This window comes from Gekko japonicus, unplaced genomic scaffold, assembly GCF_001447785.1.
Source record: "Gekko japonicus isolate JY-2015 unplaced genomic scaffold, Gekko_japonicus_V1.1 scaffold259, whole genome shotgun sequence".
Taxonomy (NCBI): domain Eukaryota; kingdom Metazoa; phylum Chordata; class Lepidosauria; order Squamata; family Gekkonidae; genus Gekko; species Gekko japonicus.
Genome location: NW_015165243.1, coordinates 1,173,172 through 1,192,402, shown reverse-complemented (window position 1 = coordinate 1,192,402; position 19,231 = coordinate 1,173,172). Strand labels below are relative to the sequence as shown.

At 42.6% G+C, this 19,231-nt stretch overlaps 1 protein-coding gene across 5 annotated transcripts in view; it reads left to right on the top strand.

Annotated features, from left to right (window-relative positions):
• Positions 1–19,231, top strand: part of FAM208A (family with sequence similarity 208 member A) — a 93,005-nt gene that overhangs the window by 28,050 nt on the left and 45,724 nt on the right. For all 5 annotated transcript variants that reach the window (XR_001482476.1, XM_015410047.1, XM_015410046.1 and 2 more), the window contains exons 9-15: positions 7,529–7,634; positions 7,863–7,966; positions 8,057–8,160; positions 13,956–14,028; positions 14,122–14,196; positions 15,131–15,820; positions 17,390–17,778. Coding sequence is in view for 4 of the 5 variants with exons in the window: in XM_015410047.1 (XP_015265533.1) it covers positions 7,529–7,634; positions 7,863–7,966; positions 8,057–8,160; positions 13,956–14,028; positions 14,122–14,196; positions 15,131–15,820; positions 17,390–17,778 (1,541 nt within the window). In the remaining variant the exon portion in view is untranslated. The remainder of the gene's footprint in view (positions 1–7,528; positions 7,635–7,862; positions 7,967–8,056; positions 8,161–13,955; positions 14,029–14,121; positions 14,197–15,130; positions 15,821–17,389; positions 17,779–19,231) is intronic.

The window sequence follows — 19,231 nt, the reverse complement described above, 5'->3', positions numbered from 1 at the left end:
TGTATTTTCGGCTATTGAGGATAGCCGATTCCAGATAATCCTCCCAAAATTCTGGATTATCTGGGAAAACAAGATAGCCACAATTAAATGGCATTTAAAGAGAGTGCATTCACATTAAATGCCATTCCGAGTGAAGCTGCAACTTCACAAATGCCTTTAAAGGCACAAATGCCTTTGGCTCTATTATAGCCTAAGGGGACCATTATAGTCAACAGGCTTTTTATCTCTTCAATCTTAATTTTTAAAGATTTTCCCATTGTAGATTTTAGCACCAGTTCTTTGGTAGATCGTTTCATGAATTTTAGATAGGTTTCCCCTGGGAGTTTATTCTTTTTTATAAAGTCCAGGTAGATCCTGTAGGCTACATCCATCTCTTTCATAAGGTCTTCCTGTTTGTAATCCATTAATGGGGCTAAAGCCTCCGCCAAAATTTCTTTTAAGTCCTCGTTCTTCTCTTCAGGGATCCCATGGAAGCATAGAACATATGTAGATCTTTCCAGCTGGAGCTGTATTAATTGCATTTTATCGGAGGATCTTTCCTTCTCTGCTTCATCTACTCTCTTATTAATACTCTCAGTCTGTTTTTCCATTTTTTCAACGTTTTTTCAGTTACTGAGGTTCTTTTATCCATTTGATTCAGTTGTTTTTGGACACTGTCCAATGGTTTTGAGATTAGTCATCTGTTCCATTAGGGGGTGCAGTGCATTTGCTAACAGTGAAGAAAAGTCTGTAGTTCCTGGTTCTGGGAAGGAGTCATTGGTATGTTATTTCTGGTCACCAGTTTTTTCTACGGCGCCCTCCGTCCTCTCCCAGCCATAATATCAACAAGAAGTAAGTTTCCCAAAACAAGACAAAAGTTATGCGATTTAAATCCGCTTTGTATATTTTGGCAGTTTTTGCCTTTGCTTAACTTCTTATGCGCTTATTTTAGGTTTAAGTCTTTTAATTTCCGATTTAAAACCGCTTTTAAATCTTTTTCGAAAAAAGGGGGGGGAAGGGGGGGAGTGCTTAGTCCCTCTCCCTCCACGCTTCTAACTTAGGCGCTTCCACTTACTACCAAGGTCAGTTTGCTTTTTCACCTGAGCTTTGCTTAACTCACAGTTTGGAGACCTGGAGATCTTTTGGAAGCATTTTAAAGTTTTGATCGTGGTCGCTTGCTCCGGCAGTTGTCCCTAAGCGCCATATTGGATCCGCGGCAACAGTACCTTTCAGGGATAAGGTGAGGCTCAATTCCTTGGCCGTCGCCTTGGAAGAGGCTCTCCTCAGCTCCCCAGGCTGAGGGTCTCCTACAGAGTTCCCGGAGAGGTCCAGGGCGAACTCGGACCCCTCCCGTTGGCCGGGTCTTGACGCATCCCCATCAGAGCGAGACGGGACGCGTCCGAGCGGCGAAACGCTTAAATCGGAAGTTTCAAAAGCTGCTTATTTTTATATTTCACTATGGCTGTGGTACTATTAGCTAGGTTGCGGGTGTGAGACCTACAGTTGTGGTTTGTTAAGAAATACAGCCCTGGTAAACATCCTCCCCGGATGTCATTTTTCAATACCTATAGTAGTGGTTAGATCCCTGTATTGGTGGTTGGAAGATGACAACCTGTTTGTTGGGGTATTTTGGTGTATAGTTTTGTTTCTGGGTTTTCCAGATTACTGTGACCACTGATGCTTCTCTATGGGGCTGGGGGGCTCATTGCAAACGTCTTTCTGTCCAGGGCATGTGGCAAATCTCCATATTAATACATTGGAACTGCATGCTTTCAAATTTGCTCTGAGTTCCTTTGCAGATATTCTCACAAACACGAGAGTTCTGGTCTAGACAGACAATACTGCTACAATATACTACCTCAACAAGCAAGGTGGTACGGGTTCCCTGAGACTCTGCCAGGAAGCAATTGCAGTGTTGGAAGTGGCCATCAATATTCAGGCTATCTCCAGGTCTATTAGTGTAGTGGGCTCACTGAACTGGGAGGTAGACAGGTTGAGCAGGGTAGATCAGGCCAACTAAGAGTGGTCCATTCAGGAAAATTACCTCAGAGTAATTCTCAGCACCTGGGGTTATAATTTTTTGTGTGTTTTAATTATATGTTTTAATATATGTGTATTCTGTAAGTCGCCTTGAGCCCGCCACGGCGGGAAGGGCAGGATATAAATTGAACAACAATAATAATAATAATAGTGGACTTGTATGCCACATCTGAGTCCAAGAAGGCCCCAGAGTTCTGTTCCCTAGCAGGGAACAACTGGCACTCGCTAGGGGATGTGTTCCAGATCACCTAGTCTGGAACACTTTTCTATGTATTCCCATCCTTTCCCCTTGTAGGCAGAGTTTTAGGGAAGATGGAAGTGGACCACACTGATGGTATCCTGGTAGCTCCATTTTGGCCCCGTCAGATCTGGAGTTCAGAGTGGCTCTGCTTATCGCAACAGTGTTTCCCCCCACTCAGGATTTGCTAGTACTTGGGCTTTTTTGGCACCACTAGGTACAAAAACTCCACCTGATAGCATGGTGAGTTTGATCGTAGGACTTCTCAGGAAGTTCTAAAGATTTTCTTGTAAGCTAGGAAACCCTCAACTAGATATTCCTATCGCAGGAAATGAGTTCGTTTTGATTCACGGGTTTCCCCCAGAGCGGGTTGTCCTTTTATTTGACCCTTACCTTTGATTTTAGAGTACCTGCTTGCACTAATACATGCAGGTTTGGCGGTTTCCGCAGTCAGAACACACCTAGCAGCCATTTCTGCCTTCCATGATGAAGTTCAGGGAACTACAGTTTTCGTGCATAAGTTGGCTGAATGTTTTTGAGAGACCTTTGTAATATTTTCCCACTCATGCTACAGATTGTCCCACAGTAGTCATTGTCCCTGGTACTAGCTTCCCTTATGAAGCCTCCCTTTTGGCCACTAGCCTCCTGTCCTTTGGCATTTCTCTTGGAGCCTTTCTCGTGGCTATCACCTCAAATGCAAGGATCAGTGAAATGGCTGCCTCAGAACTGACTCCCCCATTCCTTTAATGAAAGAGTAGGGTTACATCCTACTCTCCCTAAAGTTGTCTCCAAGTTCCATTTAGCACAAAAAGTTGTGCTGCCAGTTTTCTTCCCTTCCCCCAGCTCAAGGGCAGAAAAAGCTCTCCACACTTTGGACATTAGAAGAGCTAAGTCTTTTAGAAAGGACAAAAGATTTAGTAGTTGTTACTGTGGTCCAAAAATGGGTAGACCTGCTTCTGCCCAATCTCTAGCTAGGTGGATTGTTTTGGTGATTTAATCTTGCTATACCTCTTCAGGTAAATGTCCATTCTGCACAAGCACAAGGTTCTTCAGCTGCCTTCACCGTAAGGTTCCGCTTCTTGACATTTGCAAGGCTGCAACCTGGTCATCAGAAGATGATATTTGTAAAGTATTGCGCATTGGACCTACAAGCGAGGAAAGAAAGAGATATTGGAAAGGCTCTTCAGGCTCTCAGTGAGAGACTCACCTGACCTCCTCAGGTGAACAGCTCACTAATGGTCCCGTTGTGGGGCTGCACTAGAAGATGTAAATATTGTTCATCAACATCTTCTATGCAGACACACATTCCCTTCCCCCTGCCCCACTGTGAGTCCTCTCTCCAGAAAAGATAAATAAGGATAAAGGAGAGGTAAACATTCAGAGATAATACCACCCCTTTTTACTCCATATAGGGTTCAAGAGAGCTCGCGGCAGCTTGGCAGAAACTGAGGGAAAGGGGCAGCCTGCCCTTAGAGCATGTGACACATTGAGGGGGGAAAAGCCATGCATGCGCTGGCTCTGAAATGGGCGAGTCACTCCCATTTTAGGATTTTAAAGCTAGAAAGAAAATTCCATGGGGGAGTGTGCTGGAAGGGAAAGGAACAAGTGAAGGGTGGGCTCTTCTCAAACTTGAGTTTTTGTGAGCTCAAGCCCTCACTATTCCAGCAAGACAGAAACATGGTAAGGGCTCCAAGAAACCGATGTGGATGAACCAAGAGCTTCAGAATAAGCTAAGGGAGAAAAAGGAAATGTTCAGGAAATGGAGGAAAAGTCAGACTTCTAAAGAGAAGTATATGAGTGTTACTAGGTACTGCAGATCAGCCATCAGAGAAACCAAAGCTCAGTATGAGTTTGTCCTACCTTCCCTTATTTCCACCCATATACTTTCCACAGGGCTGTCAACCACATTCTCCAGAACTTCCTGACAATCTAGCCCTCTCTTCACATACAGCACCAGTCCACCTCTTCTTTTACCCTTCTGGTTTTTCTTGAACAACTCACACTCATCCACTACCACATCCCAGTCAAGAGAATCATCCCACCAAGTCTCAGTGATTCCTGTTATATCATAGCCCTCTGTTTGCAAGACAATCTCAAGCTCTTCCTTCTTATTACCCATAGTACGGGCATTGGTATATAGGCACTTGTAGCCTTGTACGTTTGTGTGACCTGTCCGACTCAGGTGGGCCCCCACTGTTTTCTCTTCTTCATTGAAGCCCCCATGTTGATTGTCCCCTTCCCCATGCGGTTTAAAGTTTAAACAACAGTTACAGGTAAGTGCAAACCTGTTTTCTCAATTAACTTGTCATCTGTACAGATTTTTATGAGTCGCTCTTCTGCTTCATTTTGTCCTCCTAGCACAAATTGTTCAACCATATTTGATTCTACTTTGTTTCCCACTTTTGCAATCCAGTCACCTGTGATTATTAGTCCATCTTGTTTAGGTGTGTGGTCAGTTTCATTCTGGACACTTGGATAAAAGTTTTCAGTTTCTTCCTCTTCAGTATCTGTATTTGGGGCATAAACTTGAGTGATGGTTATGTTGATAGGCTTTCCATAAAGTCTGATATTATTTGGTCAGACTTTGGATTATAGATCCTGATGGCTTCACTATAGAGCAGCTCCGTTTCTTTTGTGGTGTTCCCTGAGTAAAACACTTTTTGTAATTTTCTGACTGAAAATGTCTTAATCCAGTCTACTTTAGTTTACTCACAGGATTGCAATGTTTAAATGTTCCTTTTCTTGTTTTATGGTTTCGTGCTTACCTTGATTAATACTTCTCATGTACCTGTTGTATCTATTGAACAGCTTTGGACCTTTCCTTTTGCATTCTCTGTGGGGGTAGACCAGGCCTCCAGAGAACAGGTCTACCTCCCCCAGTCCACTCTATTGGTAGTTCTGGCCTCAGACTGTTGCCCTGCGCTGCGCCTTAGAAAATATACCATCACTTTGGGGGGGGGGGGAACTCTTGCAGTGTACTTTAGGGTTTTTTTAATGAAATATGACAAATCACAGGTCAAGTATAACAGAGGTGGAACAATCATTGTCAGAACCCTGCCTAACCTAACAAACAGGAAGTTGCTTAAATGTTATTGACCTGCCCAAAATACTTTACAAATCATACTGAAAAGCATAACAGGTGTGCAAAAAATGTGTTTTTCCCTGGCTCCATTATAACCTATGGGGACCATTATAGTCAATGGGCCCCATAGGCTTTAATGCAAAATCAATCTGGGGGGTATCTGGGGCTCAGGGGTGCTGTTTTTTGAGGTAGAGGCACTAAATTTGCAGCATTGCTGCTGGTGTCTCTCCTCAGCCCCCCTACAAGTTTCGAAAAGATTGAACCAGGGGGTCCAATTCTATGGGTCCCAGAAGGAGATGCCCCCATCCTCCATTGTTTCCAATGTAGGGGGAAATGCCTTAGTGTGAGCAGAAGCTTAAAATCCCTGAGCTGGAGCTAAAAGTTTGTGTGCCAGTGTCCCCGAGCACAGCTTAGAGGAGTGGTGGTGAACCTGTGGCACTCAGAGCCCTTTCTGTGGGCACGCGTGCCATTGCCCCAGCCAGGCCCAGACCATTGTTAAAGTATTCTCTGCCAAATAATTTTAAGTAAATGAAAGCATTTGGGATTGTTTTCCTTACTTTGTTTGGATCATCTTAACCTCAGTATTCAGGTTAAATTGCCGTGTTGGCACTTTGCAATAAATAAGTGGGTTTTGGGTCACAGTTTGGGCACTCGGTCTCTAAAAGGTTCACCATCACTGGCTTAGAGAGAACTCTGCTTGTACTTAGTATATGCTCTTCCCCAGTAGTTGATTGAATGCTATCCAGCCTGGGGGTCCTGTCTTCCAGCATATATGTGTGTGTATATATATATATATATACATATATACATATATTTGTTTTGGATTGTATCATCATAGGGTTTTCAAGGTATGAGATAATCAGAAGTGGTTTACTGTTGCTGCTGCCTTCTGTGCAGTACTAATGAGGGTTAGCTGAAGTGTCACTGCCACTTCTCTGCCAGAGTCACCTTCCACTACTCCTGCTACCCAGTAGCTACCCTTCAAAGATTTCTCCATTCTCCCTGTAACCACTGGAACTGTCCTTTCTCTTATGCTGGTGTGGCCATTGATTCCTGAAGGGGGTTGATGCATCTTAGTCTGGTGTCTCAGCTGTGACTATTCTGCCTTAAGTAACTCTGCTGAACTCTTTACAGTATTGCTCTCAGCTTTGCTGACACATACAGTCCCCTTCACGATGTTAAAAGTGCACGTCCAAGAGGGGATCTCTTTATATTTCGCCATGTGTCTTCACATTCTTTGCTGCAGGCTGTTGCTTCCAGACTTGTATTTTTACTGTTCTTTTGTGCATCTTTTTGGCAATAGAACCAAGCTAATAGGAGAGATGAAATCTTCTATTGAATATATTAGAAAATTTATGGGACATCCATTCTCGTCTTTCACTCACTAAGGCTGCACTCAGATGTTACATTAAATGGATATTACAATTAACATGGTGCACAAATTTAGGTTGTTCCTGCTCTTGTGTACATCACTGCTATCTTATTTCAGTGAATGAATCCTGCAGTAATAGTTACAAAGTCCAGTTACCTACTGCATACAAATGCAGCTTCCTGGGTTAGTCCAAGTTAGAATCCTAGCTTGTATAAAGAAAAGTAAATCAATTCTTAGAATTCTAGAGAGTTTAGGGGGTGGGAGGAACAGTTAGTTCTAATTGACCTGGACATGTGCATTTTTACATTGTGGGAACTGGAGTTGGTTTAATCCAGGATTCTTCCACCAGGTTCTAGATAAGAAGGGAGGAACTAAATGGAGGTTTGAGCAAAATAAACTGGGGCTATGAACGTGCTCATTTATTGTGACGTGTGAGTGCAGTCTTTGTGTAAATGTGTACCACAACAATTTAAGAATTCTGTGATATGAGTATATTTGAGTGCCAGTTATAACTTCTTGGAATCTGTTGCAGTAAACCAGTAAAATGCCATTCTAGACTGGGAAGAGTTGTGCTCTGCTAGGACAGGGGATATCCAACGCCCTTCAGGTGCTTTCCATCAATGCATTTTTAATAATATCTAGAATATATCTAGAATGATTTGACCTATAGTAGCATGTCTAATAAATCAAGACTTGGGGCCTACATTCATCCAATCAGTACTTTCTCTTCGTATTCCCCTGTCTATTTGAAAGCAAAAAGAATTTTGAAAGCTCCTTCTTTAGTCAAACAGGGGGATCATTTTTGTTCTTGACACAGATAAGGCAGTTTACACCTTGTGGAACGGGCAGCTTTTAAACAGAGGAACACTTGTATGCCATGTTGCTTTGAAGTCAGAAACATGTCCTCTGCTTCCCTGCAAACTGTAAGTATCATAATTTTGAAGCTAGAAATCTGTTAGCCCAGATTATGCAGATTTCAGATGGCGCAAAACATTCCTGTTGTATGCATGAGAAAAACAAATCCATGTTCTGCTGGCAATAAATTTGTGTATAGTTTTTTTATGCATAGTTGCAAAAACTGTTTTTCAGCTTACAGATCTTAATATCTTGAACAAGGAATATCTTAAATGTCTTTATTGTTTGATCCCTAGTCCTGAAAAACTTGATGTTGATATGGTTATGAGTATTGAAGATCTGACAAGGAAGATCTCACCGAAAGTGTTCTATAAAGAATCCTATTCAGGAGAAAAGGAAGGTAAGACTTTTTTTGGCCTGTGTACATGTTCACTCATTTCATGTCATAGTATGGTAAACAGTTTAATGACTGGATTGCTTTCCTTCTCAGAATTCAGGAGTGGACTGTACTGTAGTCTTTATGAAGTTGTGGAGAAGACTAGATCGGGAAGTAATTTGGAAGGTTTGCTTCAAAAGCTAGAGAAAGAAAAACTAGTGAGTAGCTGTTCTCCTAGAATACTTTTTAATTCAGTTTTATTACGTTTTAAAAGCCATATGCAAAATAGATCACAAGCCAAGACATATAAAGTAACAACAAAAAATTCTTACATCATGAAAAGAAGGTTGAATGAAGTAATGTCAGCATTAAACTGAAAATTCATAAACCAAATAAAAGCTTGTTATGAATGACAATTTTTTTAAAAAAACTCCTAAACATTTTATCAGTGGGCTTGGTCAATTGTTACCTTTTTGTTTTGACATCTCAGGATTTTGGCAGTTGGCATAAATTTCCAGTGTTTTGTTATGAATCAGTTGGATCTTTTTTCTAAGTCACTCAGCAAAACTTAGGCTGAAATACGTGCTAAACAGCATGCGCACTATTTTTCCAAAAGGTTTGAATCACTGTGTAATTTTTCCTTTAATTTTTGTTTAAAAATGAAATAACTACAAAAATAACTTGGAAATGACTCTGTATTTTTAAAATTGAACTAGTCAGAATTATTTCTCAAAAGTCAAGCTTCTATTGTTTTTTGACTGTGTGATTCCACCAAATTTTATTTTCTTCATTATCATTCTGTGCATCTTCCAAACAGTTCAAAACACATGAGTCCTCCCTCCTCCATTTTATCCTCACAGAACTCCTTTGAAGTAGGCTAGGCGGAGAGTGGGTGACTGGCCCAAGCTTGCCCTGCAAGCTTCATGGCACACTGGGATCTTCGAGTCTTCTCTGTGCAGTCCCACACATGGGTAACAGTGACCGCACTGAACCTAGATCTCAGAGAATTGCAGAGCTCTCCTCAGCTGTTTTGGAGCGCTTTCTCCTCAAGCTCTGGAGAGCAGGTACGCTCTCTGCATACTTGGAGCTGAGGAGAAGGTGCATCCCACTCAGTTCCTCTTCGACCACTGCACAAGCCAGATCTCTTCTGTCCTTTTTCCTTGATTGTTTGTCTCCTCACCGTATCTTGTTTTCTTGTTCATTTTGTTTTTCTGTTGTCTTTTCTCCTGTAAAACAAAACAAAAAAGATCCTCTGAGTTTGTCTCCGTCTTTGTCTTCCCCCTCTCTTTCTCCCTCCCCTTCCCTTTCCTCTGTGGAGGTCTGTGAGGGCAGCATATGGGAGATGCTGATTTTTTTAAACAGTACCAGTCTTGTGGAGCTAAGCTTCCATCTACATACAGTCACCAACTCTGCCTCCTCTGTCTTGATGAGGCACACTGGGTAGAATCTTGTCCTCGCTGCGCTAAGTTCACGAAGCAAGCGAGAAAAAAACGGACTCTGCAGCTCCATAGCCTCATTAAATCCTCTCTAGCCCTACCAGTGTCCTTGTTAGCTTGTTCTGCAGCATCTCTGCCTCCTCAGCCCCAACAGGACACTCCGGTACCAAAGGCCCTGAAAACAAAGCCTTTGTATCCAGCCAAGATGAAGAAATTGGACAAATCGGTCAAGCGTCCAGCTGATTCTTCTAGCACCGTGCGTACTCAAAAAACCCAGGTGCTGACAACTACCTCAGTCCATGGCTATGCCGACGGTGCAACCATCCACCTTGACTGCTGTGGTACAGACAATGTCTTTACTGCAGCCTCCGTCCTCTGACCTGGCTTCTACAGTCTCAGCAGATCCCGCCAGGCAAGGCAGTTATATCAATCCTGTTCTGGTCACCTCTGGTGTGTTCCTCTTCACCGGTGCACCTATCTTCTGAACACTGTAGGTGGCTTCAGCACGACCCGCCTGCCCACTCTTGGGCAGCACCTCAGTACCAATACTGATCTCGATCCTGGAGCCCACGTTCACCAGACTGGCATAGATTTTGTTGTTCATGGTCCGCTTCTTGCCATTGGAGCTGAGGTCACTACTCTCCAGATTCTCATATCCCAAGACATTCTTGGTCCTGTTCCTTTCTTTGGTCTCGACCTCACTATTCTAGAGATTGCTCCAGGTCACAGTCTTCCTACTATCCAGACTATCCTTCCACTCAGGACCGACGTTGCACTTGGTCTCGATCCCGAAGTGTCTCAGTCTCCCAACACTGATTGCCTTGCTTGCATAGTCGCTCACCAGCAGGCCTTTCCCACTCACTCACTCCGGTATCCACACCAGCTTCTCCTCCTCTGCCTCTTTTCAAGGGCATGAGGGAAACCCCAAACTCTCAGATGTGCCCACTGGCAACTCTGACTCCAAATCCGTTGGTCCCCCTGATATTTCACCCAACCCTTAGGTGGCCCTGCAGGATTCCTTATCTCCCTCTGATGGTTCCAAGTCCTACCTGGAGTTCATCCATTGTATGAAGGCATTGCAAATTCAGGTCTCCTCAGAGACTCCCCGTTTGAGTGATTTGGTCCATAAGCTTGTACAAGCTGACATTCCATTAACAGCAGTCCTCCCAATGCTGCCTGTTCATGTGGTCTTAAGGAGGCTTGGGATAAACCTGCCTCAGTGCCTCCAATGTCCAAATGCCTGGAGCTCTTTCCAGAGGAACCACAGTTCCTCTGACACTTCCATGTCCACCATCAGCCACTTTCTTCACTTTTTCTTGTGCCTCCAGCTGTTCTCTCCAGTCTGCAGTGGGGGTGCAATTGGGACAATCTTCTTTGTCCTAATCTGCCATTCTGAGATCCCCTTCTGGATGTCCTTGTCACCACAGATGCTTCACAATGGGGTTGGGGAGCCCACTGAGAGGATCTTGCTGTGCAAGACTGATGGCCACTCCATCAGGCCCATCTACACATCAGTTGCTTGGCGCTGTTAGCAGTTCATCACGCCCTCCACTCCTTCCTTCTTTCAGTCTAGGCTTGGGTGATACATGTTGCTGTGGGCAATGTGGCAGGCATGTACTATGTCAACAAGCAAGAGGGCATGGGATCCAAGACCCTTTGTCGCTTTGCATAAAATCTGTAGCACTGGTGCATCCTCCATGAAATCACACTCTCTGCCATCCACGTCTTGGGTGTGCTGAATGTTGCAGCCAATTATCTCAGCAGGACGTCCATGAGCGAACACAGATGGTCTGTCAATCTGACCTATCTGCATGCCATCTTTGATCAGTTCGGTTACCCAAATGTGGATGCCTTTGCCACTGTAGAGAATGCCAGATGCCCCCATCTTCTTCAGCCTAGGCCACCCAACCCAGAGGTCCTTGGGGGATGCCCTTCTTTAATGCTGGACGGGGCATGACCTATCTCTTCCCCCTTTTACCTCAGATCCTACAGGTGCTCCACAAGATCCTTCACAATCGCTGCATCCTCCTCACCCCTTGTTAGCTGAGACAGTTGTGGTTTTCCCACCTGCTATGACTCCCCTGGAACAATTTTCTACATCTCCCATGACTTGCTCTTGCAACAATGAGGGAGAGTCCACCACCACGATCTTGCCTCCCTTCCTCCGATGGCATGGCACCTTTCCATGTAGAATTCTTGCCTGCTGTCTGCCAAGCCTTGCTTAATGCACAGAAACCAGCCACTTGCTGTACCTACACTGCTAAGTGGAAAAGGGCTGCCTGCTATGCCACTGGTCGTAATTTTGATCCCACAACAGCTCTGTTGCCTGCTGTTCTATCCTCCTTGGTGTATCTCCAACAATTTGGTCTTGGATTTTCGTCTGCCAAGGTCCACAGCTTTTTATCAACCTGTTGATGGTTGCCCTTTATTTTCCTACTCAACTACAAAGACGTTTCTGAAGGGCATGATTACATCCTCTAGTAAGTCCTTGTGTCCCAGGGTCGAACCTTTCTCTTATCCTTGCTAAACTGATGGGGAAGCTCTTTGAACTGCTGGCCTTGACTCCCCTACATTTTCTTTTGTGGAAGACAGTGTTTCTCGTTGCCATTACTTCCACCAAGCATTCTAGTGATTCGTCCGCTTTGTCTGGAGCCTGCCTTTTTGGCGAAGCTCATTTTGTCTTCATTTATCACAATCAACCACCCTACCGACCTTTCAGAATCCTCTGACAACGCTCAGCACACGTTACACTCCTTGGATGTTCACCATATTCTGTCATTTTATCTCTTTTGCACTCAACCTTTCTGCAGGGACCCTAACCTGTTCACTGCATATGGCAATCCACGAAAGGGGCTCAAGGGTTCATCTCAGAGACTGGCGAAATGGATAGTTTCCACAATTACTTCGTGTTATGCGTTGGCACATGAACCTTTGACTACTCACTTTCAGGCTCACTTGACGTGAGCAGTTTCAACTTCTGCAGCTCCTCTGGGTGGTGCATCCCTTGAAGACATCGGTAATGCAGTGATATGGTCCTCTCCGTCGACCTTTGTCACCCATTACTTCCTCGACCTCTGGGCTCGTCATAATACCTCCTTTGGTTCAACAGTGCTGCTGTCGTGTTTTCCACTAGAACAGCTTTGCTCTGTAACTAAAGTAAGCCTGTTGGATGTTTGTTCTCTGTTGGCATCTTTTTGCTTGTCAGTTGCTAGCACCCGCCATCCTGATTTTGTCCAGCTCTCTAGTCACCCTTGTGTGGAATTGCACAGAGACCACGAAGAAGATAAACAGGTTGCTTATTTGTAACTGATGATCTTCGAGTGGCCATCTGTGCAGTCAGATATGCCCGCCCAGCCTTCCCCACTGCTGGCATCTCTTGTTCATTTACCTTTGGTTGACATGACTTAGCAGTGGTGGTCGAAAGAACTGAGCGGGATGTGCCTTCTCCTCAGCTCTGAGCATGCGCAGAGCATGCCCACTCCTCAGAGCTTGAGGAGAAAGAGCGCTAAGACAGCTGAGGAAACCTCTGCAATTATCCGAGGTCCGGATTCAGTGCAAGCATGTGTGTGACTGCACAGATGACCACTCAAAGATCATCAATTACAGGTAAGCAACATATTTTTTTCAACCTGGGTTTTCCAGATCTTAGTTCACTTACAACCAATAACTTTTATGCGAGAACATTTTCAACCCATTCTATTGTTTCATAGGTCTTGCTTAGTCAGTGAGGAGTTAGATTTCTGACCATATACAAATACTTGATCCTGGTGAATATACAAAGTTGCCTTGTACTGAATCCATCAGGATAGTTACTGTCTACTCAGACTGGCAGTGGCTAGGGTTTCAAGTGGAGGTCTTTGACATCACCTACTACCTGATCCTTTTAGCTGGAGAGGCTGAGGATTGAACCTGGGACCTTCTGTGTGCAGAGCAGCTGCTCCACCATTGAGTCGTTGCCCTCCCCTGTGTTTGTGTTAACATAAAGAGATGCAATATTTATTTATTCATTATATTACATTTATGAATCTCCCGGTCTCCACATTGTAGGGCTCTGGGTGATATACAACATAGTAAAAACATTAAAACTACAAAATATAAACAGTATTGGTATTAGTATGTTAATTAAAAAATCAAGTGGTCCTTTAGTCTAAATTATTTGCCAAGTGGTGTTGAAGTTTAGGATTCTTGCAGGGCATTCTTAAGCAGCGTTACTCAGTCATCTTGGAAAAGTATAACTGCTTAGGAATACCATGTTAACATCTTCCATTTCTTTTTTAAATGATTGTGAAAATGTCCTTCAGTTGAAAAGAGCAGTATAGATATGTAGATAGCAGAACTTTCTAAAAATTCCAAAGAATAATTTGGTCAGATTATATTTGGATGGCTACACTACCAAAGTGCTGTCTGTTTGAGATGAGCCACCTTGAAATCCTGATGTTTGCATGCTCATGGATCTCAAATTTGCTTCAAGGTTTGGTAGGTCTTCTGTCTTAACTCCAATTTGTCTAACTCCAGTTTACAGCTTACCATCCAGAGCTGGAAGCATGTTTTTAATAGTCGCAACTTCTTTTTTGCAGGTTATTGTTAAACCACTTGTAGATGGAGGATATCTGTTGCTGCTTTCTCCTTGTCAAATGGCTTCACCGTATGGTATGCAGTTTTTTGTTTCTACATTGGCTGCTTAGATTGCTTAATGAGCAGCTTCATCTTTCTTACTGTGTTTTTTTTTCTCCCTCCCCCCAGACAATCAAGCAGGAAGACCTCGCTCTCTTCAAGCACTGTTTCTGTTCCGGAATCATAGAGGTGTAGGAACATCAAGTAAAGATTTTCTTTTTCTTACCTGTCTAATGCACTTAATACTGTGAATTCTCCCTGTTGTTTCAGTCTTGCTTAGTGAGGCAATAATAGGAACTGACCAAACCCTGTAAGTCCAAATGAAGTTTACCTTTTAAAATGCATAATGTTCTATTGAGTTTTGCAGTAACTTATAAGGTTTGACATGCAATCCAATGTGAAATATCTTCATTTATAAATTAAGTGTGATTTTTTGGGTGTGCCTAATCAAAGTTCTGATGCAGTGTCCATAGAGTAGGCTTAGGCAAAATTTTTACGCATCTGGAAGAGAAGCTGTAGTGTTGCAGAGAAGCTTGCGTGGAACAAATGATCTATTAATGTTGATAAACAGAGGAAAGAGGCTCTGCTTCTTCTAGGTTCTGTTGGGAAGTATGAAAAGGGTAGTGGCTAAGGCTGCATTCACACTGCGGTAGCAAAACACAACTTGTTCACCCTGAGCCAATTTGAAATCCTCAGGATTTGCATGCCCATGGAGTTGAAATTAAAGACTTCCTGGTTTAGGAGGTCTTCAGTATGTTGCAACATCCAAGTCTAGACACTGTAACTTACGGGCTTCGTTTCTTGAACAAGAGCTGGGATTCTCTACTGAGGTAAGCTGGGCATGAGAAAAAAAGGAAGGTGTGTCTGGAGTTCTGAATAGTAGTTTTTTTTGTAGTTTGAATAGTATGCTAAACTTCATTCAGAAGGGTGGGCTGGGTTACTAACAGTAAAGGCTTTTGGGCAGATTTTGGATTTCATTTTTTAAATGCTTAGTAGGGCAGCAGGGAATTCTTTTTCAGGACAGTGTTGCTACAGTAGGTAGTAGGTGAGTTGTTATATCTTTCCACATGTATTAATAATTGTGTTGCGTATTTAAATAATTGATCTTTTCCCTTGATTGTCTTTATTTTGAACACAGAGCAAAAACATGACCAGAAAAGTACAAGTACAAGTACTTCAGTATGCCAGGATATGGTTAAACCAGACTTTACAAGATTTATACAGTCACTGCACTATGGTCTTCTGAATTCTCGTAAAGACCCTAAATCTGATCTAAATATTGCGATGGAAAGGTATATACGTGACTATCTGAAACGGTATAGTAAATTTAAACCGTTTGTTCTCTATGAGTATAAACCAATCTTGGATGAGAAAAGATTCTTGCATGCTGGTCCAAAAAACAAATCCAATCTTGATAGCGCCTTACGTACCTACATATTTGGTTCTGAAGCCTACCAGATTCCTATTTCCAAAATCGAAAAAATGGACGGGAATCGAAAGCCTCAACAGTTCAGCCCTGTTTCAGATTATGAAGCCCCAGAAGAAGAATCTGACTGTTCAAAGAGAACAACTGGAAAAAGAAATAGTTCTAAAGGTGAAATGATAGCTGCCCAAAAAAAGCGTTGTCAGCCCAAGGATTATGATGATGAAAGTCTCAGAGAACTGATTAACTTAATTCAATGTAAGAAAAATAATGTAGATAGAGAATTTGACGCAGAAGGCAATAGAAACAAGAGCAGATCGAAACGAAAGCTGGAAAGCAGTATGGAAAGCCCACAAAAACGCTTAAAAAATAGCACTTCTTCTGAAAAGGATTGTCATTATGATGGTAAGTACACTAGTACTACTATTCTTGCTTTTTGGAAACATCTTAATTTTCTTTCAGCCATGAACTTGTTGCTCTTGTGGCATAGTCAATATCTGTGGCAATACGATTCTGTAAAAGGTTTACTTCGAGTTCACGTGTTTGTGCCTGAAAGACTGTACTTCTGAGCCTGTTCTATGTGTCTTCTTCTCACTAATGAACCATCTGTAGTAGTCTGAGACTAAGGAGATTTGCCTTGCGTGTGGGATAGGAAGAGCATAGTGCTTGATTTTTTTCTAATACTCTTGTTACTTTTTTACTGCATTTGCTGGGTATGTAGTTCAACTGGGCATGACCACCTGTATCTTGACCCCCTATGCCTTTTGTCTTATAAACTAAATATTCAATTGATTACATCTTAGAGATGTAATATGTCTACAAGTTGTTACCCTCTGTCAGTTATAGTACTGGTGCCACAACAGTTGATAAAACCCCTAACCTCTCTGTGTTCATGTACAACACAGTGCAGGTTTGAGTGGGTTGGAGCATCACAGGTGGACTGTGTCATTTGTACAAAAAGAAGATAAATAATCATCCTTTTTAGAGATGTGAAATTTCCAGAAATTTTGAAGCCATGGGGAAAAGTGTGTGTTTTTCTTCAGGTTTTTTTGGGGGAGGGGGGATGGAAATATGAGAAATCTAAATATATGCAGTACTTAACTGTCCTGCGAAACCTGAACTAATTGCACTGCTTTAACAACATAACATACCTTATAACTTAGCATATAAAATTGTAAGATCTGACTTATTTAAGGAATTTAAAAGTCATAAATGCCTTAATTTTATCCAGACAGAAATACCCAGTACTTGAGAGAAAACTGCAAGCTGATGCACTGTATACTGTTTTAGCTCATGGACCTTAATTTTTGGTATCTGGTTAGAGAGACCTCAGTTCTCAATAAAACTTTCAAAATTTTCATCTGAAGCTTTGTTCTGGCTTCTTCCCCACCTTCTTCTGAATTTTTTTACCTCCAGCAACTTAGGGCAATAAGTTGCTTTTTACCCAGTCTGTGGGTATATGTGTCACAGTGGTTTGAGGAACAGTGGAAAGGTCAACCGTCGGTCAAGTCAGAAGCACAACAGAACATATATTAGCTGAAAAGCAATGAGAGCTCTGCATGCTTCTCTCATGTTGCCCTCATTGAAGGTTAGATATACTTCTAGGTACAGAAATGCATCTTGGATTCTAGATATGTCTACAGCAGGCTCACCTTGCCTTTAGAAGGTTTTCCACTCATTCTAAAAGGTAAAATGTTTCATAGGAATTTTTCTCAGTATTCTGTCAGAAAAATTGGAAAAAAGGCCTTAGTTTGTTTTGTTTTTTTTAAAAACGGAGAAAAATAACACACACACACACCCCGGGGGAGGGGGAGGGGCTTCATTTCGCTAGCTCTTTGTGGTAGTACAGCTTTTTTCTTTGGACTCAGATTTAAATTGGAAAGTATTTTGCCATGCTTGATGTATTTACTACAGCGCACAAGTACAGGTTGTAGAGAACTTCTAGTGTAACTTCCTTAACTTTTCTGTTTTTAGGGGAGAGAGCCTCTGAATCATTGTCTTCAATTATAGCTGATCTTGGTGGACGTGATACTGATCTGAGACAGCAAAATGTTCCTGATTCTTCTGTTACTGAAAGTGTCATCTCGAAAAAAGTTTTAGATGCGTTGGCTGATCCAGATTTTCTGGCAAGATTTTTAAATCATGCTTTAGCAGAAAACAATACAAGGCAACTTCCTGAGTATGAATCCATTCCAGCACAGGTCAAAGAAGAACCCGAACTCCCTAATGCTGCACACATTGAAAATGTACAGTTCAAGGATTCTCAGAGCTCTGTCATGCTTGAAACTACTGCACCATGTTTACTTCAATCCGTTGATGTGTCGGCTAATGAAGCAGGCATGGACCACATGCTACATTTAAAAGTAAGGCCTTTTAAAATAATTTTAAAACTCCTTATTATATATGTTGTCAAAGGCTTTCACAGCCGGAGTTCATTAGTTGCTGTAGATTTTCGGGTTGTGTGGCTGTAGTCTTGGCATTGTAGAACCTGACGTTTTGCCAGTAGCTGTGACTGGCATCCTCAGAGGTATAACACAGAAAGATGGAGTACTCTCTGTGTCAAGGTGAGAAGAAAAATGGTGGGCAGGTAATTTGTATCTACTCCAGAAGGCGGGGTAGGGCTTTTTGTGGGATGGGTATATTGATCCCGAAAAATATTGGTATTTTCCAATATTCCCAAATCCCAACATCGATATGGTATTTGGATTTGGGATTTTTCGGAAATCCCAATTTTTTTTGCTTCATTATACCCTTGGGGCACCATTATAGTCAGTGATCCCCATAGGCCAGGGGTGGCCAAACTGTGGCTCAGGAACAGCATGCAGCTCTTTCACACATATTGTGTAGCTGCCGGCAGGGTGACTGGGGAAGTGAAAGGGAGGGGGAGGTATGCTTCCCTGATTGGTCTTCCCCTCCCCAGCCAGTGTTCCCCTCTCTGGGTAGGCTTGAGGTGTGTGGGGGCAGCAAGAGAAAGAAAGGAACTTTAACTTTATATGCATTCTCGAAGTCCCCTCTCCCGCCAGCTGACTTGGAGAAAGCATTTGTCTCTTTAAATCTGTTTTCTAAGCCAAGCTGGCATTGGGGGGGGGGGTCTTGGAGGATGCATTTAAAGTTAAAGTTGCTTTCTTCCCACCTCTACCTCCTTTCCCCATCTATTTCCTTTGTTTCCACTTTCTTCCTCCTTTCTCTCTCTCTCTTTCTCTCCTTTCCTTCCTCCCCCTCCTTCCCCCATCTTTTTGCTTTCTTGGTTTTTCTCTCCCCCTTTCCTTCCTCTCTCCCCATCTATTTGCTTTTTTCCCATCTTTCTCTCTGTTTCTCCCCCTTTCTTCCTTCTTCCTCTTTCTTCCTTCCCCCTCCCTCCTCCCATCTATTTGCTTTCTTTGTTTCTGACACTCTCTCTTTCATTATTTCTTTCCACCTCTGTCTCTCTTAGACAAATATCATTAGGAAACAAATAAATATCATTGGACAAATATTTATCATTAATTGTTTTTACTCCTTTTATTTTTATTGTTGGCAGTCTCATTTAATGTTAATAAAAAGCAAATTTGCACATTTTTAATAAAAATGTGTGTAATATTTGTTTCATGCCTTGCAGCTCTCAAACATCTGATTTTTATTCTATGTGGCTCTTACGTTAGGCACCCCTGCCATAGGCTATAATAGAGAATCGATCAGGGGGTATCTGGGGCTCGGGGGCCCGCTGTTTTTTTTTGAGCTAGAGGCACCAAATTCGCAGCATAGCTGCTGGTGCTTCTCTTCAAACCCCCCCCCCCCCCCCAGTTTCAAAAAGATTGGTCCAGGGGGCCCAATTCT